At 41.6% G+C, this 25617-nt stretch overlaps 1 protein-coding gene across 4 annotated transcripts in view; it reads left to right on the top strand.

Moving 5' to 3' along the window:
- The window catches only part of MRPS9 (mitochondrial ribosomal protein S9), a 56776-nt gene extending 35118 nt beyond the window's left edge, over positions 1-21658 (top strand). For 3 of the 4 annotated variants that reach the window (XM_081833331.1, XM_081833329.1, XM_081833332.1), the window contains 8 exons: positions 1152-1231; positions 9850-9935; positions 10761-10836; positions 13295-13460; positions 14402-14510; positions 18278-18349; positions 18469-18638; positions 20455-21658. In XM_081833331.1, coding sequence (XP_081689457.1) covers positions 1152-1231; positions 9850-9935; positions 10761-10836; positions 13295-13460; positions 14402-14510; positions 18278-18349; positions 18469-18638; positions 20455-20546 — 851 coding nt within the window. In that variant the 3' untranslated portion in view covers positions 20547-21658. The remainder of the gene's footprint in view (positions 1-1151; positions 1232-9849; positions 9936-10760; positions 10837-13294; positions 13461-14401; positions 14511-18277; positions 18350-18468; positions 18639-20454) is intronic. The other variant, XM_081833330.1, reaches the window with a different exon arrangement.
- Positions 21659-25617: the final 3959 nt, after the last annotated feature.

The following is a 25617-nucleotide window of genomic DNA, read 5'->3' as shown; positions in this document are numbered from 1 at the left end:
GCCACCGTGTACATCAACAGATCCACAATATATTGGTGGTATTGAAGTTTCATGGGGAGTAAGGCAATTAGGAAAAAGATGTCTAACAAGGCTCTTTAGTAGGGATGATAGTGAGAAACAGCTGATAAACCGTGCCATAGAGGAAAGTGACAGATTCTACAGTATACATATATTTTAAACTTCTTGACTATGAAAGACAACTGTAAGCCAAATTAAAAGGTGGGTGACACAGGATTTCAACACATTAAGTCTGTCTGTGTTTGTCTCACACACCCTCCCCATGGGGAAAAAAAAAAAGATAAAGCACCTCATCCTTAAAAAAAAAAGAAAGATGCTTTCTCTAAAAAATAATCTTTTTAAAAAAAGTGACAGATTGGAAGAAAAGTGTTTTCAACTTCTGTAATTGACAGAGGAGTATACCTTTAACATATTGAAGTTCCCACAAATGGTTAACCAAGAAACAACTCAGTAGAAATAAGGGCAAAGGATGTGGACTCAGGTTTGGTTCATTTACTACAGTGACTTCATTCCTCAGTTTGTTTGGTGTTTATTAGATGTGAATGACCATCTGTATTTCAAAAGGAATTACACATAACACCTTGTGGGGGCCCCTTCTGTTTTAGACGTTTAAACTCTCAGAGGTATGTCACCACAGAGTTGGAACAAATAATGTGGCATGGAAAAATCCATTTAGTTTTTTTTCTTTGTTGTTTTATTATGCCTTTTCCTAATTTCCTGAATGTATGATGTCATTACTTTATCAGTTTCCCTTTTTAAGAATATGGGAGTGTGTTGTATTTATAGCTAAACCTAGATTTTTTTGTTCCAACGAGATGATTTTTGCTATTTTATGTGTGTTTATTTAAAACAAGTTCTAGAATTCTCATGATGAAATATACAGGAATATTATCAGATACAAACATTGTTTTATGTTAATGAGTGTGGAATATTAAATATCCTAAATAGTTTGCATGCACATTAAACATGCTGAACTAAATATTAAAATTCTAAATATTAATGCTGTTTTGTCATTTTAAAAGTTAATCAGAATTGTAGACATGTCTCCTAACTTCAGCTAAACATAGCTATTTGGTCTCTCTCGGCATAAATTTTTATTTTTGTTTATTTGTTTTCATCTGGCTTTTTATTAGCAATCCAGTGGGGAGAAGATGGCCGTCCATTTCATTTTCTCTTTTATACTGGCAAACAGTCGTATTATTCATTAATGCATGTAAGTATATTACATCGGTGATTAATAATATGAACTGTAAGCTAAGTGACTGTACCAGATATTTTGTTCGGCTTCAGGATTTACCTAGTATGTTTCCTATTGTGCGAAACTAAGACCTCTAGAGGTAAGGCAGTATGTCGAAAGACTGTATGTATTATTAATTCATTTTTGCAAAAGGTAAATAAACATCATAGAATTTGTATCAGGATGGTTTGGCCTTAAAATGCTGGTTCTTGCAAATTGAGATTGTTTTAGGAGGTAAGTGCTCCACTGAGTAATAATGCATGTACAGAAGGTAAGGTGCGAAGCAGGAAAGGGGACGAGTATGTGCTGCTGTCAGGTGCTGTAAGGCATTGACCACGGAGAGAGTCAAAATGTCGTCTGTACTTTCTGTTTATTCATACACAGTTTTTGCCTTTCAGAGGCAAGTGCAGCATTAGGAGTCTAGAATTTGTGCCTCCAAAAGACCTAAGAAATGGTTTTATTACACTGTGACTTGGCATCTGTGTTTGAGTGTACTGGGAACAGCTTTCTGTTGTTGTTTCAGAACTGTGTTTGGTAGCGTGCAAATTTGGGGGTTCCCTAGGGTGCTATGAATAAAATGACTAGATGCTAATACCCGATTTTTGACAACAGGACCCGTGTTACCTTAAGAACACGATGTCAAGTTTTATTTTCTTCACAATACGATTTTTAAAAGTTGCAAAAACACTCACTGGGCTTCCCCATCCTCAGTCAGCTTTCAGGTTGCTTGAATCCCAGGCACACATTCACTCGGCTCTTTTAGAACTCTCTGGTGTTTATTTGTGCTCCACAGACCCAAAGGACAAAATCCCCACTTGTCAGGTACATTTATTTCTGGGGGAAAAAAAAGAAAACCTTCTTTTCGCTTTTTGTTGACCTTGGGCAAATGAGCTTCTTGCCCTGGCAGAAATGAAATGAATGATAAATGTAGAGTGTGTCTTTGCTGACTAATGGAGCTGCGGCTGGCGCTCCGCCGAGCTGCCCCCGCAGCCCGAGGCTGCCCGAGGACCCCTGCTGTTCATTTAAATAGGTATGTCAAATCTGCCTCCCAACGCCGCTGGTTTGATCTGTGGTAATATTTGTGAAGGTTCCATATGGACTTGAGCCCCCTGCAGTGCTAAGAAATAATGTACAACGCTTCATGGTGCAGACGCAAATTTTCTCTGAAAAGGGATGCAGTGCTGCGTTTTAGCTGTCGGAGGGGATGATGAAGCTGACGCGCTAGGCCTGTCAACTTGTTACACGGATGGGTTGCACGCAGCGAAGCTGTGGAAAATCTGTGCCTTTTAACTTTTCTACTTAATCACGGTTGTAGCATTGCCTTTAGACTGTATGCTACATTAATTCTCTTCCTGCCTTCTGCCTTTCATCCCGAGTTTCACGGAAAAAAGTAAAGCATGCAGGTCGTGTAGGGGAGCCTTACCAAACAGCTGTCAGCCGACATACCATTTGCATTTGTTTGGGCTGAAACTGAGCAACCCAAGGGCAAGATGTTTTGTTGCATTCCATCAGAGTGAAGAAATTACACATTGTAGAAGGGGCCTAACTTCGATTTGGGTTGGTTTCTGTGTTTTAGAAAGGTACTGCTCAAGAAACCGGTCGGTTTCTCAGTGGATAAAATGCTACCGTACTCTGACTGAAAATGTCAAATTACGTCTGATTAATAAAGGTTTGGTTTTTTCTTTTTGAGTAGTATAGTTTCTGTTACGTAGAGCAGAGTTCTTTGGGCTTTTCTGTTTTAGTGAAACTCCAGTAATTTAGGGCAGTTTATTTTGTTGGGTGTTCTGACTCCCCAAGCAGTGTGGGGCTTCGCATTTGTTGTATTGCTCATCGGAACAGTTTACACGTATGAATTACAGCTCTTTTGGGTTAACTTGAGCATTTTAATTCGGATAATTAATAAAACCTTGTATTTGCAAAACTTCTTTTTATGGAATCTTAAAGTAAATTTATGCGTGGAGAAAAGGACAAATGCTTTCCTAAATATATGCCAATCAGCGCCCTCTATGGCCGGTGTTATTAATTAACAACTGTAGTCCTACCAGCCTCATTTCCTAGATCATGCAGATGAGCTTCCTCCTAGAGGCGCTCTCTTACTTTGAAATAGTATGTGACTAAATATCCACTGGTCAGCTTACAGAAGTGGTTTTGTAGGGAAGTCAGGCATTGGGTAAAAAGAAAAAGGATAAAACTGCTTCATGTGTTTGCTTGCTCCTTTGTTCTGCCTTCTCTTGGCCGGGGAGGGGGGCGGTCTGCCTTTTGGCGGGGGTTGGGGGTGGGTGGGTGGGGTGTCAGATGCTATTCGTTCTGTAGGAGAGTGATCCCACTGCAGCAAGGAGTCAGGCCCTAAACACTTGGAAATGTATCTTTGTTCTTGCCATTTCTTTGATACAGTTTCTTACCATGTGACAGGGTAAAAAGACCATAAGCCAAACTAGGTTTTTATCATTAGCCAACTGTAATTGTGTCAGGCATGGCAGTCATGGGCCAAGCTTTTTGACAAACAAAAAACCCCACAGATCTAGAACATGTGTGCAGTTCTGCCCAGGAGACCTTTCTGACATCAGTTAACCTTTTTATCTTCTGTAATAATGCCAGTTCCTCTTTTTAGTATTTGGTCACTGTTTGTGTAATAGACTTATATATTACCTCACAGCAACTAATACAAGAGAGTCCCAGTGTGGCTTACATACAGTGTTTTAGTGAACACTGTTTCCAGTTGGCCTATCCTCAGTCCATCCAGTCTATCATCAGTCCTCTCCTTGTGGAGAGGCAGGGAGGTTTTTGAGGGAGGATGAGGACGAGAAGAAAGAAGCGATTTATTGTTCCTGCCCAGAAGTGAAGCATGATAGGAAAGCGTAAAGTGGAGGAAATGTGCTGATCCGTGGTGGTCTCAGACTTTGTAAATGTGTTACCTTCCAAAGGTTGTTACCACCTTCCTTGGAACTCCCTTTTTCCTACGGATACGATATATGTCTTCAGGTTCCTGGAAAGTCAATAAAAACCCACTGATTTTACACTGTAGTGAATGTGGTGTGCATATGTAATGTAAAAAGTATAGGACAGTATAAACAAGTAGTGTCTTAAACAATAAAAAGTAGTTTAAGTAAGAAGAAATAAGAGACTTAAGGAGTTTCTCAAAGGATCGTTGAGTATTGAAAAGGGAGCTCCACGCTTGATGGCACTGGCTCATCTGTCTTTTCTCACCCAAAATGGATGGCTTTCCTTTTCCATAATAGCCATGTGACGAGGAGAACTTGTATACTTTTCAGACATGATTTAGAGTTTCAGTTGAGGGTTTCAGGAGCAGAAGGAACAAATGGAGAAAAAGAGAAGTTTCTGAAACAACTGAGCCAAAGTATGAAGGAAAGGAAAGAATTTTTAAAGGATATATGTGTGCGGGCAGAAAAGAAAATCCTATGCCATGGTACAACTGAGCTGTGAATAGCCTTGCTGTAGATGAGGGAGAAAACCCAGTGTGCACAGTCAGGAGACAGGCCAGAAGGGTGGTCTGTGTGCCCTTGGGGCCTGCCAGCCTGGTGGGGGGGTGGGGGGGTGGGGGGGTACCTGTCCAGACCGGCCACGCTGGTGGTGGAAGAAGGCTATGCCCATGAGCGAGACATTTACAACCTGGACAGCCATGGTTGAGTTTGGGCAGGGCCTTTAATTATGGGAAAAATGTTAACTCAGGTTTATTTGTTAATATATACACATTCTTGAAAAATTTTACATTCACTCACTATAAGCGAATTAAAAATTATTTAAAATTCATTACGGGAGGTGATTATTTGACTCTGAAGTGGGAACCCTTTGTAAAATATGATTCATTAAGTCCAGGCATGTCTACTGCAGCCTTTCCCGAAGTGCTTGGTAAGAAACACGGGTTATAAAATATTCTTCATGAAAAAGGTTCTGCCACGAAGTGAGTTTGGCAGTGCCGCACATTGAGTCCTGGGAAACTCCACCAGGAGCCGCGTGATAGCATGATAAAGTCCAGCAGTGAAGAAGCCTGTTACAGTAACCCACTACTGCTCAAACATCAGATCATGGAACCCTGTCTGCCCAGAGCCCCTTTTAACGTTCCATGAAACCAGGGCTTAGGAAAAAATCATTTATCAAACACCTTAGGCATTTGCTGACATTTTCATGATCTCCCTCACCCCAATTTCTATGATATGGTTGTGCATCTCTTTTTAGATGCAGTTTTTTTTTTTTTAAAGATTTTATTTATTTATTTGACAGAGAGAGAGAGAGAGAGAGGGAACACAAGCAGGGGGAGTGGGAAAGAGAGAAGCAGGCTTCCCGCCGAGCAGGGAGCCCGATGTGGGTCCCTGGGACCATGACCTGAGCTGAAGGCAGTCGCTTAACCAACTGAGCCACCCAGGTGCCCCTAGATGCAGTTTTTACTGCACTGGGAATTGAGCCTCTTAAATCTATAAACCTCATTTATATTTTCGGACTCGTTTTACAGTAAACAATGGAATATTTTCAGAGTATTTCCATGAATTGAAGGAATTACATGGCCACAGATGAAATCGTACCCAAAAAAGTTTGAAATTAAGGAATAAGTAGATCATTATATATTAAACTATTCTGCTGAAGTGGAAAAAAAGTTAAAATTTGAAAGAAAACCAAGTAATTCTAATCCTGATAACTTATGCATAAACGGGATTCATTTGCCTTTTGAAAAAAGGCTGGCTTATTTAGGAAGTCTCTGATTTATTTTAAATGACTTAACCTTCTGTGTTCATAAAGCCTGAGAACAACAGCCCTTGAAGTGACTTCACTATGTGAAGATCCCAGAGTCCAATGAGCAGAAGTCCTGGGGACTTAGTGCCACAGAATTCTTACGTAGTTTGCATCGTCTTTGTAACCTTGTGGTGAATATTTAAAACTTTTGATTTAGTGTCCTTATCTTTAAAAATGGAGTTAAAACAGCGACTCTTCTCACAATGAGGTATTATGAAATAACTCCTTTAAAACTGCAAAGTGCTGATTTTTAAAAAGCTACGGAGTGGTGCTGACATATCTCTGCCTGCTTTTTTAAGGCAGCATATTGTATTCACAAAGTGATAGCAAGGGTGTGTGATAGCAGTATGTCACTTAAAACATTAGATAAATAGCAGTAACTATGATAAATGAATTCTGTATTATGTTTATTTCATTTTATTTCATTGTATATGCCAGTAGCCAAAAAATTGGGGAGATTGCTACTTAGGAAATCTGATTTTCTGTGACTTTTTTCTTTTTGACAAACACATATTTTAAGTCCATTACTATTCTGTTATTTAACTAGCATCTAAGATGACAGTTACTGTTAGTTTATTAGTGTATGTTTTGGGTATCAAAATACAGTTGACTTTTCCGATACCACCCCAACAAGAAATTTTGTTTACCCTTCCTAAAATTGGAATTTTTACATGATTAATATAGCCAAAACAGATTTTAGAAGAATACTAAAAAATCATATTGCTCATGCTCTTGGAAGGGTTTAGTTTAAACGCATCCCTTTTCTGCAACCTGAGCATCTGGTATTTTCAAATTAGGCACCTTCTAAATTTGACTCATACATTATGGAAATCTGATGACATGAGGGGTGGATAGGCTTGCTTTGATTTTATGAAATATTAATCATAGCTGTGATTAATGATTCAGCATTTCACATCTGGGTTATTCCTGTCGTATTTGAAAATTATACTATTAAATACAGTATATAAACTTAGTGTAGGTGGGGTCACACTAATTCTCTAGTGTCCTTTAAAAATTAAGTGGAAACTTAACAATATATCAGAAGCTACCAGTGATAATCTGTGATGTTGACAGTTCCTGGCATATTTTATACCCTCAGGGATTTTTTGATGCAGGTTAGTACACATCTCTTCGGGGAGCTGAAGCTATAGAATCTACTTTCCAGAGAGCTGTTGTCTCTAACTAACCAAGATAGGATCTCTAGAGTGGCTTTATTATATAGAAGAGAAAGAATAAATAGAAATGGTACACCAGTAAAATTGTTTCAATTGTTAGACTCTTGAGTGCCATACCTCCCCCCTGCTGTCATTTCTTGACCTTTACTACAGATCAGGCATTGCGCTAAATACTTGATGCATGTTTTCCTATTTAAAGAAATGTATGGGGTGGCTTAATGAGAATTATGTAATTCGATGGATCACAACCATCAAAGTGTAAGCGTCTGCCGTAAATGAATAAAATTTACCATGTTTGAAATTTGACGTGTACCATTCATGGGTGGTTTTCTCATAGTCCACATTTTTTTCTCATTATTTCACTTGTACTACTTCCAAATGATTATGGAGCTAAATATAACCATGGAAGGTAATGACAGTGAAAAAAATGTGAAGAAGAGTGTGGACTTAAAAGTCGGTCCAGAGTCACTGGAAAATGATGATGACTTTAGCAGTCCACACATTGACTTGAAATTTGACCATGAGGCAGGTCAATAATAATAATAATAGCTATTATTATTATTATTTCTAGTTGCCATAGTTATTCCAGAAACTAACAGCCTTACAAACAGGAGAAGGCATCTTATTACTGTTGTTCGCATTACTTGGATTCGCATTTTTTTTTAGCTGGATTTGAAAGATACAACATCTCTGACTTCCGTACCCTCAGAACATCCAGACTCTGGAGCAGACCAGAGAGACTGATGCCATTCCTTCACCAGAGCCCCGAGGTGTAGCAGTGTGGCTGGGGCCAGCCTGCTGACAGCGGGGGGCCCGGTGCACAGAGAGAGGCCGTGTGCGCTGTGTCTGTCTACTTTGTACAAGTGGGGTGGGATTCGTCTTCTGGGTTCTTGTTTCTTCCTTTATTTTACCTATTCAGAGCATTTGAGAATTGCTTTCTAGAAACAGGTGCACAGAAATTGTTCTGATATGGTATCCAGGTGGGGTCACAATCCAGTATCTTAGCCTTTTAAAATGAGTTAAAAGTCAAATGAGACTTTACCATTCTTGGGAGATAAATTACAGAACCAGTCAAATGAGGCTTACCAATTCTTGGGAGATAAATTGTAGAATTTTAAGTTGAATAGCGGGCATACATACTACACGTGGATGGCTCACATTCATTTTTGCTTTCTTTGGGGGTAGACGGTTGTAGTACTGCTGCTGCAGCTGGTGGATTTGTGCTTTGGGTATAGTTGTAGAGATTGTTATACTTAATATGGACACTAGAATAGAATTAACTGAATTTGTCCCTTTGCTGTATTATGTTGAGCTAGATTCTTGATACTTCTAGTGTTTAGATCCAAACGTCAGTGTATGTAACTCAGGGTCATCATTAAAACAGATCAGTGGGCCCCACCCCAGAGGTTGCTCATCTGAAAGTCTGGGTTAGGGCCTGAGAAATCACAGTTCTAACCAGTTCTACGCTTATGCTGCCGCTGCTGCCCTGGAAACTTAACTTTACAGTTACCGAACTGGTGATGGTTTCACTTTGTTTGAGATCCTCATGTACACTGTTAATGTACGCACGCTGGTACAGACAGAGACCCATACAAAGGGACACTTCCCCTTTTCTTAGAACAAACTCTGTCAGCAACCTCTGGCAGTTTAATCAGAGCCAACAAGAAGTTGCCCTTCCAAAATTTGAAATTTATATTAAGACTATTTGAGAGATGGGTGAACATGTCTACAGTGACAAGTTGTGTCTTCATTATCTGACAGTAAGTAGCTGATGATATTGGAAGGTGTCATGATCAGCAAGAAAAAAATGTCATTTATATCATCTCTGGCTCATCCTTTGAAAATGTCTACTCATTAGGTATCAGTATGGTAGATTATGTTAAATTATAAGTGAATACACACATATTGGATGTGAGTCCTCAATGAAAATTTGTTCAGTCAAAAAACTGGGAGACAACTTGCATGATTCTACTTTTGTAAACTCATTTCCTGGAAAATGTATTTTATTGATACTATTCATTGCCAGATTATTGCTTTTTACAAGTTCTAACAAAATGGCAGTTTTCCCCCCGGTTTACATTACAATTTAACAAGTGACATACATTTACAGACTTTGTTGGAAAGTAAATTAATGGAAACAAATCAAATAATGAAACAAATATAATAGAAAACTTTTTAAGACATAGACTAACATGGTGAGGACTTAAATATTATGTAAATATTGAATACTAGATAAGTAATTCAGTTGTAAATATCATAACTTTGCTGGTTAATTCCCTAAATTTAAAGTGCATATTGCTATATAAATTATGATTTCTTTATTTTTGTTTGTTTGTGGAACTTAAAGGAAAATAGTTTGTAGCTTTCTTTGGTGTTTTCCAACCTCACTAGAATTTTTTTATGGAGTAAATTTCTTACAGAGTTATTTAAAAATCAGTTAACGTATGCTATTATGTATGATACTAAATTCTCATTGAAATTATACTACCATCCTTTAGTTTGAGTGAGAAATAGTATAATTAAAAAGTGTTTTCAGTGTTATTTGCTGTGCAGCTAGATTCTGTGAGGAGGTCCCTTCTGAAATGAGGGATGCTCACAGGGAAAATATGAGTAGAAGTCATAATGTACTGTAGCTCTTATTTTAGCGTATATATTTTTTATTTGCCACAGGAAGCATATGGAAAGCTACTAGAAGCAGAAAAGCATCAGAACCAGTTGCAAGCCAAAGGTTTATTTTCAGAAAAAACTAAAACCAAGTAAGTTCTTCTCTCGCATTAAAATACATGCAAAATTTGAATGAAAAACATGCCACTTGTCATTGGTGGTGTTTAGGCATACTTAAAGCCTAGAAGTGTGTTCCCGATTTCAGCATTGATCATTAAAGTTAGGGGTCAAAATAACAGGCTGGTTTTTTGTTTGGGAAGAAGTAGATATTACAGCTGTTATTTTTATCTTCATTCCAGATTTATGTATTAAATGGCACTTACTTTTGAAGAGGAGATCCTCAGAATTTTTGTTTATATAGCTGTATATTTACTGAAATACCAAAAACAATTCAGGCATGTAAATGTTAAGATTTGGACTTCCATTGGGCAAACAGTGATAGGTTAGATCTGTCAGCCCGGTGCTTCACTACTTCTTATGCAGAAGACATGAGTCTTTGAGAATCCCTTGCTGAAGTCGTGCATACCACCGCTAGCTCTTTATTTGGACTTGATTACTACTTTAGTCCTCTGGCAGGCCAACGTTGTGTCCATTGCTTCTCCTTTGAAGTAAATAATGAAAAATAAGCACAGTGTTAATTTTTAGGAAACCTGGTAGCTTGGTGTATCACATGAGTTCCACAAGAGCGTGTTTAAGTCCTCCAACAAAACATTTGCTAGACTGGATGTCTTTCCTAAAGTAGAATGAGGGAATGAAATAACACTTCTCAAAAATAGTTTACTTAGGTGAAATTTTAATGCTCTAGAATACAAAAATTTGTTTCCCAATCAAGAATCGCTACTGCATGTGGGATCTTTTGTGATAGAACTCTAATTGCATGGTTAATTTAAAAGAGAATATATGTGATATTTTAACAGAGACCTGATTGGCAGCAGATGGCTGATTAAGGAGGAACTAGAAGAAATGTTAGTGGAAAAACTGTCAGATCAAGATGTGAGTGATTAATCTTTTAAATTTAAGGGGACTTGTGCCGTAAGAATGCAGACAATTGCTGTATTTAGGATCGTCACGGTAATGTTCCTTAGAGGCAGGTGTTCCTAAGACAGTTTTCCTTTCTAAAACATATGTATAGTTGGTTTCTGCCAAAGGGCCTTACTGCGGTCAGGAAGGTGACATGCCTCCTGGCCAGACCCTCCTATCCACAAGTGCCCTCGGTGTCCTCCGCCGGCGGTTCTAGGGAAGCGCAGCAGAGGTCAGTTTTCATCTCCTTCAGTAAAGCCGATAGCTAATTTTACAAGCTAATGTAAGGAGTTATCACAGGTGAAGTAGAAAAAGAAAGGAGCGCATGGTCGCCCTCGTGCAATTTGCTGCTCCCTGGCCTGCTTGTGTGCAGTATCTAGAAGGGTGGTATTTTTCATCTTGGAATCTGAGAAACCACCTATGTCAGAATCACTTAAAATGCAGCCAGAAAACTGGTTAGAAAATGCAGTTTCCTAAGAATTCAGACCTCGCTCAGAATTTCCAGGGGTGTCACCCAGGAATTCTTCTTTTTAACCAGCTCCCCAGGTGAGTCTTATACCCTATAAAGTCTGTGCCCCCTGCTTTAGGTTTTCTATGGAGCGCTCTTTTGCTAAAGGCTCTAATATACGCCAATATTATCTGAGGAAATTTGATGTTTTAAATATGCTGATATTCTAAATTTAGATTATTTCTAGAAGATTTGAGTGTAAGTTTCACAAATTGTTCCAAGAAGGATTTTTTCTTCCATGGCACTGGCTAACATTGTTAGTACCTTGCCACCCGTGTTGATTTTAAGTCATGTACTTAAATTGCGCTTTTTTTCATTTAACATATTGGAGAAATTAATGATTTGGAAACGTTGCAACTTGCTTAACAAGGTGTCAGGCATTTGGTGAGTGGTAGATCTGGAGTTAATTTCTAATATCCTAACTGCCAAGTCGCTATTGCTGCATTTGGATCTAACTGAAAAAAATCTCTTCTTTGCTTCTTCATTGAATGTATCATTTCATTGTTTCCTATGTTTTCTGGCTGCTTTGATTTTTTTTATAATACAAATTTGTTTTTGGGGGTTTTTTTTGTTTGTTTTTCCATTTTGAAAACATCCCAAGGACTTCTTTTTAGAGGTGTGCAACTGGGAAGACCAAATATATGCATTTTCCATACATACACATAATGATGTATGTATCTCCTATACATAGACAGTAGATGTGTGGGTGATAGTCTGCTGTACTTTTGGGGTACTGGATAGCAGAAGAGATCCTGAAGTTGCTGGCTGGTATCAAGATGGGGGAGGCAGGGACTTCTTAAACCTTACCCCTAGCTCATCAGAAAGGCCATGCCAGACTCGTAGCTACCCCTCTGTACGTGCATAGTCAGCATGTGATGGAATTGAGAGAACAGCTGAGAGCAGAGGGCACAGGCCCAGAAATGGAGGGGAAGAACAGAGCTGTGTCAGTCCAGGTACCGCAGGTGGCAAAGTCTGTCACCCTTACCTAGAAAATTCCCCTCTCTTTTATTGTGACAGCACAGGAAGCAGTAATTGAAGCAGTCTCTTAAAACTTATGTTGAGATTTCTCCACATTTCAAATCATTAATGGCAGATGTTCACGATAAAGTCAGAGGCAACAAAGAGGAGTATGATTTTTAGGGTTGACAAAAACACAAATAAGGTTATCAAAAATTGGGTCTCACACTCCACATTAAGGATCTCGAGTATTAGTTGTCTCCTTCTGCATAAACACTTTAGAATGATTACTCTGGCGTCTAATTTTAAGGGGTTAATACCAAGTTGTTTACTTTCTAATCACATGTTCGAGAACTATTAAAAAAAACGCACAGAGTAGCAGGGATAATTTATTTCAAGAGGTTGCCCTTTAAGTCAAGTATCTCTTGAATTTTTAAATAGCTTGATTGTTCGGTTTTAAAGGAAATCATAAACATTAAAGTAACACAGCTTGAACAGCTAAAGATATATTTGCCAAATGTATTATGAAATATAATTTAAGAGGTACATTTTCTCAAAGTCAGACTCTTCCCATTTTACTATACATAACTGGAAATTATTTTTAAACCTCCTCTTGATCCAGTTAATAAAAGAGTAGAAATTACACTTGAAGATCATCTAAATATTTTTTGAAAATGAATTTAAATCTCAATTTCATGTAATTAAAATACAGAGAAGCTGATTTTTCTTTGCTTGGTAAGTCTCTTTTGTTTCTCAAAAGAAAAGATTGGGCACTGAGGGATACACAGGGGAAGTGTTGCGTCTGCATGCTGTTTTAAAAGCAGCATGAAGGTGCAGGAGTGTCATCCTGTCAAAATTCATCAAGAAAAGCAACATTGGAAAAATCAGGTATACAAAAATAGAAAAAATTTAGCAAATGCAATTACACTTGCATCTTCTAATGAATTTTTATTTTATTGTCTGTAGTATGCACAGTTCATTCGGCTGCTAGAAAGGTTATTGACACTGTACAGTGGTGCCGAAGAAGAATTTGTGCAGAGATTCCGTAGGAGTGTAACTATTCAATCAAAAAAACAGCTGATTGAACCTGTGCAGTATGATGAGCAAGGAATGGCCTTCAGCACCAGCGAAGGTAATGACATTCCGTGGAGAGAAAATAAATTTTGTGAAAACTGAGAAACAACAATTATTTTTATGTGCTATCACTCCCTGGTATTCAGTTGGTCCATTTGTTTTTTGCTACCGAAACATTGAATTTTCTAATTTTTAAGACTCTGTTGAAATTTCAAAAATCTGAACCTTCTCATGTCCCAAGAAAAAATGTGGATGCGTACCTACCCCATCTTGTTGATGCTTTTTATTTTTAGACTTATGTTAAATCTTTTTCACATTTTCAACTGGCAGAGACAAAAAATGTTTGTGATAAAGGTTTCCCATCTAAAATGAAAATGCTCAGGGAATCTGGTTGTTGGATACTGAAACTGTGAAACGTGAAAACTTGAGGTCCTCAACCTCACATCTTCCTTGGAGCCATGCAGACTTTCGTTATGATGCAGCTTTTAAGGCCTGACCTATTAAATGATAAACCTGCAACTCTTCACAGTGGAGCATTCTTCCTTGGCATTTCAACTAATGCTTTCAAAGAAATGGGACCTTTCCTGAGGATTCTTTTCTTTTTTACCAATTATATTTTATTATACTGTTCATATATTTTTAAAAGTTACATGATTAGAAATACTTACTGATTATCAAAGAAGAACACTGTAAAGTGGTTGTTTTTCTAAAGTAACGTAAATAAATACGAATTACTTCATTGCTCATTGAAACTAGTTTTAAATCATTGTGGTGTTCCTAAAATGGAGTTGAGGAACAAAATTACCCCATAATAAGCTCTATTGCATCGATAATGGTGTAGTTTGCCTGTTTTATTTTTGTTTGACTTATAATACTCATAGAACTTTACTACATATTGTGTAATAGTATATTGTCCTTCTGGGGAAAAAATATAACGTCATTTTACCTACCCCATTCACCTCGAAGATTTTTACTAATAGAAATTCTGTATTTACAAAGGTAAAAGAAAGAGTGCAAAAGCGGAAGCAGTTGTTTATGAGCATGGAAGTGGAAAAATAAAAGTAAATGGAATCGATTATCTGCTTTACTTCCCAGTGACACAAGACAGGTTTGTTTCTCATTTTGCGTTTGCGTTTTGTCTTTATATTAAAAAGCCTTATGATTTTCTGATTATATATGTCTGAATGATTGTTTCTCTTTACCAATGTAATTAAATCAAACTAGCTAGAGGGAAGCTGTCACTGTTTTTTAAATGTGATTTTCCAGATTTTGAAAAAGCATCTCTAGAATTCCTCGTTAATTGAATCTTCCTCCTCTATCAGATCCTACTGGAAGTTGAGTATTTTAGATGTATCTTCCTTTCTGAAATGCAGACTATGCCAAAATGAAAGAAAAGTAGATTCCCACCTTCTGTTTCCCTAGTTGGGGGGCAGATGTGCACAAAACAACAGAAACCAACCTTGGCCCTTACCAGCATAAATATTAGAAAAAGTCTGCTTTATCGCTCTGGATTTTTTTTGCTACTCAGAGGAAACTGATTACATACTGAGCAAGCAAATCTAAACCTGACATTGATGTGTTAAAACAAGAGCTCATCAGGCTTTGCTTTAGTTCCCAGTGCCAAATATGGCAGTTTTATTTTTTTGAACTTTGTATCCCATGGAGAAATAGACATTAATCATAAATAAGTATTACAATTCACGTTCTCTAAATATGCTCATCTTCGATCTCTGTGAGTCACTATCTAAAGGCTTACTCTTTTGGAGGCGGTTATTATTTTTCTAGTAGTTACTGTCATTATCCACAAGTAACACAAGTTCTGCATGATTAGGCCCTGTTTCCTGAATGTGTAGTGCGCTATTTAAGGTGAAAAGAGGCAAAAGCTCCGCTGATCCCAGTGCTTATGTAAGGAAGAGAGGACCCTGTTAATGTCGTGCAAGTTCCTGGACCGAATAATGACTTCAGGAAATGTATGTTTATTTTATTGGTATGTGTGTCTGTGTCGAGGAGTAACCCACTCTAACTCCATTCAAATGGAGTAGGCTAATTCTGCCATCCTTCTCACAGGGAAATGGGTAGAGGAAGCTCTTCTTTCCCTTAAGAAAAGCCAGAGAGAGACCCAGAACGTCAGCACTGGAAACTGCTTGGAGGAATGGCATTTGACCAGTAATAACCTGTTAGTTTACTTTCAGATATAACTCCTGATGCTTTAACCATAAATCTCAGTTATGGCTTGAACTCATAAATCAATAGGTATCCTTAGAACTTACTCTCCAGTTTGAATTCAGCAGGCATTTACTAAGGACGGTCTGTGTGCACCGTCTTGTTCTGGGTGTTGTGACGATATCAGAGCTATTTAAATATGATTTCTATCATCAAGAGACTTCCTCTCTGATTGGGAAGCCTAAGTGAATCTTGGCAGAAATGGGCACCCGGACCATCTCGTCATCTTAAAGTGGTTGTAGGGATTGTGCTAGGCTGGCCTTCCCACGTGCAGGAGCAGCCAGGAGCTTACAGATTCAGCAGCAAGGTGACCACTGACCAGCAGGAAGACAGCTAAACTGAGAATCAAGTGATCTCACTTCGAGTTCTGTTTTCTAGCTGTGTGACCTTAGCCCAGATACTTAAAGGTCACTTTGCTAGTTTTTAGGAGAATTGGACTTGATCTCTCAGATGCTCGCCTACAAGTCAGCTGGATGGCTAGCTCTCTTTCCAGGGTCCTTTCTTCAGGCTGTTTGCACAAATAGATCATTGGGAATGAACGTTGACTGTGTTGCCTTCCCAGTGCTATCAGAAAATTTTTGTTCATTCATCCATTCACTTACACAACAGACATTTATTACTAAGTGCCTAGTACTGTGGAATACAAAGATTAATAACCCTTCTGATTTGGAAAGTCCTTTGCTCTGTCAGGCAACCACTAAAGTAACTCTTAACTGATCATCTGTGCAAAAGAAATACGTTCCTCACACAGCACTAGCCGTGTAATAGGGGAGATAAGGTTAGCATTCTAAGCAATTAAAAATAAATAAGAGCATGCATTTGTACATATGCTAAGTTATATGCTTTTGAATTGGTGCCATAAGGAGTTCGTTCAGAGAAGATGGAAAAGGAGATTGTTTTATATTTTTTTCAAAGTGACTTTGATTAGATAATAAAGAACAAAATAAATTTGATTCTTTTAACTCAGGATTCTGTCTGAGATGCCTGAGAGCAGATGAAGACTGTTTTTGCACGTATTTGTTTGCAGTCCAGATTAGTTAAAATCGATAGCTATATATAATCTTCTTCAGTTGTTACCCTTTGGATCACACTTACGTATCAGTTAAGTTTTCTTCCTTAGTGTGCACCCACTTCCCAAATGTCCAGACCCTTCTTGGTGGTCTGTCTTACCTTGACCCCTGGTTCAGTCCCTCTAGTGTGTCTGGAGTAGATTAGAGAATGTGTTCTTTCTGAATTTGTCTCTATTTCTTTATATAAGCATTTGTTAGGGAATCTTAGAATTTTAGGAATTAACACAGGTAAGTGTTTAAGCTCCCAAACAAGTGGGTGACCAGAGCTGCACTGTAATGTCACTAACCACTTACCTGTGTCAGGCAACACAGAGTCCCCCCCACCCCCCACGCATGTCTGCGTGTCAATCCCATAGATTCTGTCTTGGCCTATCTTGCCCTGCTGGAAAAGTGGAATGGTGGAATTACATTATCAGTCTCTAAATTTTCTTTAGTTATTATGATAATATGGCTATTACTTAGAACAGTATTTTTTTTTTTTAAAGATTTTATTTATTTATTTGAGAGAGAGAATGAGAGACAGCACAAGAGGGAAGAGGGTCAGAGGGAGAGGCAGACCCCCCGCTGAGCAGGGAGCCCAATGCGGGACTCGATCCCGGGACTCCAGGATCATGACCTGAGCCGAAGGCAGTCGCTTAACCGACTGAGCCACCCAGGCGCCCAGAACAGTATTATTTTTATAACATTCCTATTTTTGATTTGGTTGCTTTATTCAAAAAAACAATACGGATTTATGTTGTTTCAGGCCCGTGTTTGTTGTTGTTTCATCCCTGTTCAAACAACATCCCTGTTGAAGCAGCACTATTGCAGATTCTAATTAACTGTGTTCTTGGAAAGTCCTGTTCAGAGAGAAGGTTCTGTCCATCTGTCTGCATGCAATTATTTTGCCCGTGTAGCTTGAAGAGTAACAGTCGAATGTAACTGTCCATATCTGTCTTTCAGCATCACTGTGGTATAAGTTTTATTTGAGGTCTAGAAAGCTACACTGTCAGATAAAGCAAGTCAATGCAAAATGAATCGGCTTTTCTAAATATTCAGTAGAGCTATTGGGGCAAAACAGCAAGATCAGCGTAACTGACAGACAGTGGTGATTGGACCTGGTACATAAATGGTGTTCAGCAGTCCCTTGCTGGGTTGAGCAAGAGAAGGTCGGGCGGTGTTCTGTCCGTGTTCCATTCTCCAGTGCTGGGGTGCCTTTGGGGCCCACGCAGGCACAGAGTGCCGAGGGAAGTGGGCCCAGCTGGTGGTGTGCACTGTGTCACGTGGCACCTGCCACTTCAAGAACCGGTCATAGGAGCAGGTGTTTCGGAGGTGGGGGGTGGGGTCGGAGTTGACTGTGGCTCTAGTAACTGCCAAAACCATGTCAGGATGAGCATCCTACATTACACAGATGTGTTACGGTGCATTTTGTTTAGTGAATCTAACTGGCATTGGATAATCGATCACTGAATCCCAGGAGATTCCGCTGATGAGTGGAATTTCCCAACTTTGAGACTTCTTTACCAGGTTATTTTCAAGCTTCGCAAGGTTCTCATGAGAGAAAAGGGCTCAACTGTGAGAGGGTGTGTATTGCTCTATCCAGGAAGAAGAAGAAACGTGGCTGTCCGCAGAGCGTTCTCGACATCAGAGACACCAGGAGTTGTTCCTCTTACAGGTTGACTGAAGTATGCGTGCCGGTGTGCCTGATTGGCTTTCTGTGAATGTGGACAGTGTGAGCAGTTTGTAACACAAGCATCTCGATAGTGAGCTCCCTGTCCCTGTGATGTGTTCTAGAGAACAGTTGATGTTCCCCTTCTGCTTCCTTGACCGGCTTGGAGAACACGACGTGACCTGCACAGTCTCGGGGGGTGGGCGGTCGTCCCAGGCTGGAGCCATACGCCTGGCGGTGGCAAGAGCCTTGTGCAGTTTTGTCACCAAGGAAGAGGTCGAGTGGATGAGACAAGGTACGAGCCGCGTTGAGAGTGGCGGGGCGGCGAGGGGTATCTCCGCCCGATCTGTGGTGTTCCCTGGTTCCTGCACCAGTCCCCGGAAATCAGAAAATACTCTGTTAAATACGCGGCATTGCAGTTTGCTGGCTTCTCTCTGTATGCTCCAGAACCATACCAGTGCTTTTCACTTCTGATTTCTGTGAAGTGAATTTGAGCTAGAAAAAGAAAAGGAGGCCCTCCCAGCATCAGGGAAGGCTTCTTCTGGCCTTTAGGGCCTAACTGCTTAACCAGCTTAACAAGCGCTGCCCCGTTGTGTTTAACAGATGAATCAGTGACTGTTTTTGTCTTATCCTAGAAACTTGTAACTGTTCGATGTGATGATGAAGCCTATACTGTATCTTTCCAACATTAATTGGAGATTTCCATTTTTCCACTGTGATGTGACTTTGAATTTTATGTTGTCTTATTCGCTGGGTGACTCTCACCTCGTCATGAATATGAGAGTCTGCAGTGTAAGAAGGAAGAGGCCGTCAGTTTGTTCATGAGGGCACTGCTTTAAGCGCTTACGATAAATCAGGGCGGTTCTAGCTGGACCGTCTTCGAACTGTTTACGAAGGGAGGAAAGCACTGGGGGCACTATGACCAGCTGTGTGGCCCCGGGCGCGTCACTTAGCGCCTCTGGGCCCCGCAGCTCCTCTCTGGGCAAGTAAGATGGCTTGCCCTGTGCCCCTCCCGCGTGAGCTGCTGCGGTCCGATACTGCGCTGCAGAGAAGCGCCACTCACGGCTTAGGCTAGTTGATTCTTTAAGTCTCTTAAAAATCCATTTGCTTATTAAAAATTTACCATTTTGTACGATTCATGTCTAGTCATTCCAATAACTTACAGGACCTTACTTCACAATTCTGCCAGTTTGACTTAGTGGGCATATTGAAAAGTAATAAAGCATTATTACTTATAATCCAAACTAGAATTTAGACAAGTGTTGTCTGCATTTTGTCCAAAATATTTATTCCATGCCCTTTTAAAGACAAGTAAATGCAAAAACGTAATGGGTGTACAATGAGTGATTGAAGTTTGCCTTTGCTTTACGCCCATTCAGATACTCCTAATAAGATAACCCCACCTTGTCTACAGGGAAAAGCAGTGCTAGTGTTGGAAGAGTAAAAAAGACAAGGAAAAACTATGGTCTGTTTACGTATTTATAAAAGCATTGTAAGAGCTTTCTCATCACTGGTATTCTCGAAATCTGTGGTTCCAGCCACCACAGGGGCACATTATTCGGGGCATATGTTGAGAGTAGTGTGTTCTAGGCTCATCAGTTGCCTAGAAATTACCCGCTCTTGATGATTAGGGAGTGAAAACTTCCAGAAGTTTCTTTTCTCAGATAGGTTTGACAAGTCATACTGTACCTGTATGTTTGTATATTCATGTTCTCAAATCTACAGTGTCCGTAGACTTCCTCTTACTCAGCCATGTAGTGTTTGTTGTCTGCCTCACGTCTCCGTTGGAACTTTCACACCTGTAATAATAAGCAGGCAGTGTCAGTGCCGTCACAGTGAATAGTGACCACCCACACGTGAGCAGACTTATCTTAAGTTGAACAGGCTTAAAAACCTACAAGGAACCACAGCCCTCATAGGAAGAGAAGAACAGACTCAAACAATGCAGCCGGTGTTTGTCTCCAAAATGGGGGAACTATCCTAAAAGAGTGAGAGCAAACTGCTATCGTGAGACTTACACCAGGCTGGTAAATTATTACAGGTCTGGTTGCTTTCCTGTAGGCAGCATGCATCTCCCATGCTTCATAAAGGCTTCTCTTTCTACACCGCAGCTGGACTGCTGACTGCTGATCCACGTGTCAGAGAACGGAAGAAGCCAGGCCAAGAGGGAGCCCGCAGAAAGTTCACCTGGAAGAAGCGCTGAGTGTTCTTTCACGGGCGAGGAGAGGAAACGCCGTGTATATGTGCTTGGCATGCGGCAGACATACAATAAATATTTGCTGGCCAGTGTGAGGGCAACACTATCAGGCATTTGAGTTGTGAGATGATTTATTTTTAAATGCTACTTTGTAAAGGTTACCTTGTAAACATAATTTTTAAAAAATATTTAGCTTCATTCTGCTGCTTTATTTTTCAGAAGGTCGTTTTAGAAGCATGATTCATAGAACCTTGGCATATTAGATCTGAAAGGAACATTCAACAACATCTAGTCAAGTAACCTCATTTTGCAGATGAGAAGGCCCAGCCTCCAAAATGAAGGGACCTACCAGAGCTACACTGCTAATTTAATGAGGGAACTCATTTCTCCTGATTCTCTTGTTTTCCCATATAGCCATTGTTACAACATATTTTTCAAAATGAGGGGCGAGAATGCTTGTTCAAGAGAATGAAGTAAGTTGTGAGGGTCTTTGTCAGGAGCCAGAGAGGACTGAGCTGCCAAATGTTCAAGGAGCGGATTCAGACAATAGGCCAGTCTCCCCCCAGCCCCTGGCAGCCACCACTCTACTGTTTGTAGGAGTTCAGCTTTAAGATGCTACATACAAGTGATACCATGTGGTTTTTGTCTTCATCCAGCTTATTTCCCTGAGCATAATGCTCTCCAAGTTGGGTACAGGCTTTCAGCTAGAAGATGAATTAGTTCTGAGGATCTAATGTGGGGATTACGGCTGATAATTCTGTATTATATAATGGAAATTTGCTTAGTAGATCTGAAGCATTCTCACCAAAAAAAAAAAAGTGTGTGTGGGGGAAACCATGAGGTGATGGATAGGTTAATTTACTTCATGGTAGGAACCCTTTCACAACCCGTGTGTGTGTACAATAGTCCCCCACCGCCTATCCACAGGTATACATTCCAAGACCCCCGGGGGGGTGCCTGAAACCACCGAACCCGATACAAAACGGGGGTTTTTTTCTATACATAAATATCTGTGATAAAGTTTAATTTATAAATTAGGCATAGTAAGAGATTAACAATAATAATAATCAAATGGAATAGTTATAACAGTATACTGTAATAAAAGTTATGTGAACGTGGTATCTCTCAGAGTACCCTGTTGTGCTGTACTCACCCTTGTCATGATGGTGTGAGATGAGGAGATGAAGAGAGGGGAAAGACGTGGGCATCGGGACACGGCGTTAGGCCACTACTGACCCTCAGATGATAGAGCAGGAGGAGGACCAAGTGCTCCCAGACTGTGGTGGACCACGGGGATCTGAAAGCACAGATAAGGGGGGACTACTGTATATCAAATCGTCACATTGTACATTTTAAATGTATTACAACACTGAATTCTACCTCAGTAAAGCTGGGAAGAAAGCCGAGTGAAATTAATAGTGAAGTCTGTAACTGCTTCCTGCTATGGTATAAGCCAGGGACTAAGCAAGGGATGCGCCCCCCAGCCCACAGAAGGCTCCGCAGAGGTGCCTGCGATACAGAGGCTCTGAAGGAAGGTGGGTAGGCCACGAGTTCACGTAGGTGGAAGAGCGAGGGCGGGGGCCAGGGGCCGAGTCCTTGACTATGGGTCCCCCAGAGACTGCCACACACCAGCTGTCCACAGGGCAGGGGTGGGGAGGGCCGCTTCCCTGGGACAGCCTCTGTAATTGCCTGCACTGGGTCTGAAAGACCACATAAGGTTTCTGGCCAACAGCTGTACTCCTCAGTCAGCTGAGTGTTAAATTGAGGAGCTTGTTATAGGGTTTCTAAAGTTCTTTAATCTAAGAAATTTAGATTTTAACTGTATTATAATTTTGCAGTAGGTTTTTGAGGGGAAAAGGTAATTGGTGACAGGGGTGCTTAAAATCCATCTTAATACACTTGCTTTAATAAATACTTCAGAAATTAGACCCTCAGTGTTCAGTTGTCCTTTCTGTAGGGAATTATCTAGTACTGATTTCTCAGTAAATTTGTTTTTTAAAAAGTCTAGGCTAAGTTCTGAAATGTGTACATACACTTCAGATCCTTAAACCATGCGGTAACCCAATGAAATCGAGGGCATACATATCCCCGCATCGTGCCCAATGCATTATTCATCGGACGAAATCGTAGAAAACGTGCCCTGGTTTCTCTGTGCTGCATTCTCCTGTGAAGTCGTGGCAGGTTTGTCCCGCTTCTGTCAGAGTGCGCTTTCTATCACCTTGACGAGGGGAGTGACGATCGGTCCTGCCGTGCGGTGTGGGTCCGCTGAGGTCTTGCAGGTGGGCGCGTGGGTCCACCGGCACCTGGCGCGCACCTGGCGAGCTCTGGCAGGACAGGCCAGCCCGAGCGCGTGGCGGCCGGCGCTTCTCGTGGAAGAGACGCCTCGGGGGAAACCAGGGTGCTGGTGCGGGGAAGCCGGGGGCCCTGAAGGACCGGAGACTTGGCGGAGACAGCGGTGGGGGCAGGAGGTGGGGGTGCAGACCCCGGCAGCAGCAGAGAGGCAGAAGGCAGAAGTTCAGGATGTTCGGGCGGGACAGAAACAGCAGGCGGGGCTGCTGCCGGTGGGGAAGGTGCTGGGTGGGTTTGTGGCGGCCACAAAGTCACAGAGCGGTGACTGTGCTTACTGCCCCTGGAGAATGCCTGAGCCTGGCTTTCTCTCAAGAAAATAGCCAGGAGGGTTGAGATTACAACAGTGATTTCAGACTGTTAGCAACACGACTCTGAAATAGTTTAGCTAATAGGTAGGATCACAACACACAATACAGTTGACCTTTGAGCTGCACGGGTCTACTTATATCCGGATTTTTTTTTTCAGTACAATACTGTGAATGTATGTTAGGATTTTCTTAACATTTTCTCTAGCTTTATTATAGGAATATATAATAAATATAATATACAAAATGTGTGCTAAACAACTCTTTGTTATGGGTAAGGCTTCCAGTCAACAGTAGGCTATTAGTACATTTTGGGAGAGTCCGAAGTTCTACACGGATTTTCTACTGCACAGGGATCGGCACCCCGAACCCCCACATTGTACAGCCAGCCTATAACAACAGTCTGAATGTTAGGTCCCACCTTCATGTGAGGCAGCTCTCAGGAATCCAGGGCTCCAAGGGAGAACCTCTACCTCGGGAAGATCACAGCTGTTGCAGGAACAGGAGGGACTCGAAGTAGGGGACCCATCAGGAGGCTTGTGTGACCGGAAGGACCAGGCAGGATGACCAGAACGGGGACAGGTGTGCAGAATGTTCCAGAGCAGGCCCAAGCTGGCTGTAAGAGGCAGGGGCAGATGCCAAGTAGAAGAGTGAGCAGGCAGCTGGTAAAGGAGAGAACTGCAAACACGACGGAGGGGACAGTGACACCAGAGGGGCTGGCTTGGAGTTTCAGATGTTCGGGGACAGTTGGAAACAAGGGACTGTAACTGAGCAGGGGCGTCAGGCCGCTGGCCGGTTTTGGAGGCCAGTACCTGGTTGGGCACTTGAAACACGGCTGGAACCAGCAAGGAGGGACATGCGGCGGGAAGAAGGCCAAGCCTCTGCTCTGGAGAAAACAGCGACGTTTAAAGCCTGAAGGAGGGAGACGAGCCAGAAGCAGCACCAGTGGTGGGGGAGGAATGAGGAAGTCTTGGTGGGTGACCAGAGGCCACTGGAGAAGGAAGCTGCAGGGGCCCTCCCCGGGCTGGCAGTGCGGGCTGTGTGTGTGTGCAGCGGGTCCCGCTCCCCTCTGCATCTCAGTGCCTCACGTCAGATTGGGGTCACTCACTGTCTGCCCTGGCAGCCCCACCTGCCCTTTCGTGAGGATCAAATAAGATAGAGCGGGACAGCAGTGGAAGTCCACTCAGGAGCTGGGCCATCGGAGTGTGCGGACGAGGCAGCCAAGGAAGAGGATTAAGCAGGCCCAGACCCTTGTTTCTCTGCTCAGCTTGAGGCCGGCTCTTTTGCAAACAAGTGCTTAGGGCAGGAGCTGAAGGCACTTAACTTTCCAGCCTCTGATTCTTGACCTTCTCGGCCACCTTAGTCAGAAACTCGGGAAGTAGGTTCTGAACACCAGCTGTGTATGCGGCATTGAGAAGGGCTGATAGGCACTTTTTTTTTTTTAAAAAAAAGGCATTTGACAAGATTATTCCCTTCAGATAATAGTAAGTGCTAATGCTTCTCTAGTTCCTACTTGATGCCAAGTACTCAGTACTTTACAAGTAAGAATGTATTTAATCCTCACAGCAACCCTATTAGGTAGTCCTGAGAAAAATCAGTGCCCAGGGACATTATTACGTAACTTCCCCAAAGTTGCACGGTGAGGGAGTGGCCAAGCCAGGTTGGAATCTGGAATCTTGGCTCCAGCATGGTGCTCTGAAGCCTGTGGGAGGCCGAGGCAGGACACACAGCACAGGAGCCCGCACAGACCACCCGTGCTCACGCGGTCCATGGAAGGAGAGCCTGTCGCTCGGTGCGGTCAGGAGATTTGACAGAGGCGGTGGAGTTTCCGGCAGTCGTAATGGATGGGTAACCATTGATTAATTAGCATTTATGCCATGCCCGACAGCCAACCTTGAGCCTTCATCACATCCAGAGAGGGGTGTCCCTGCCATGCCATCAAGATGGGATCACTAGGAGGACAATGAGTGGGCCAGGTGCTGGTGGGAGAAGGTTCTAGGTGAGGCATGAACAGCGATGCGAGTCCAGGGATGAAGCCCGAGGAAGGTGAGGACTCCCCCAGTTTGCCTGCGATGGCCCAGCCTGCACCTCTCAGTATCACTGGGTTATCTCCGTGTAACTCCTAAGGAGCTCGCTCTTCGGCTCCCCACACTTCAGGGCATGTGTGAAACCTTAGAATCCTTCCCAAGACTTTATGGATATGTAATTCTTCCTGGACATTGGTCCATCGCTCTCATGAGATTCCCAGAGGGGTCCATCCCTGTAATGGCACGGACATAAGGGGGGTTTTGCAACAAATGTTGGAGAGGTTGTGGAGAAAGGGGAACCCTGTCTTACACTGTTGGTGGGAATGCGAGTTGGTACAGCCACTTTGGAAAAGTTTGGAGGTGCCTCAAAAAATTAAAAATAGAGCTACCCTATGA

Source organism: Leptonychotes weddellii, chromosome 10 (assembly GCF_054177405.1).
Source record: "Leptonychotes weddellii isolate Sample4059 chromosome 10, ASM5417740v2, whole genome shotgun sequence".
Taxonomy (NCBI): Eukaryota; Metazoa; Chordata; class Mammalia; order Carnivora; family Phocidae; genus Leptonychotes; species Leptonychotes weddellii.
Note: the sequence above shows the minus strand (reverse complement) of the source record. Positions and strands in the feature narration are given on the sequence as shown.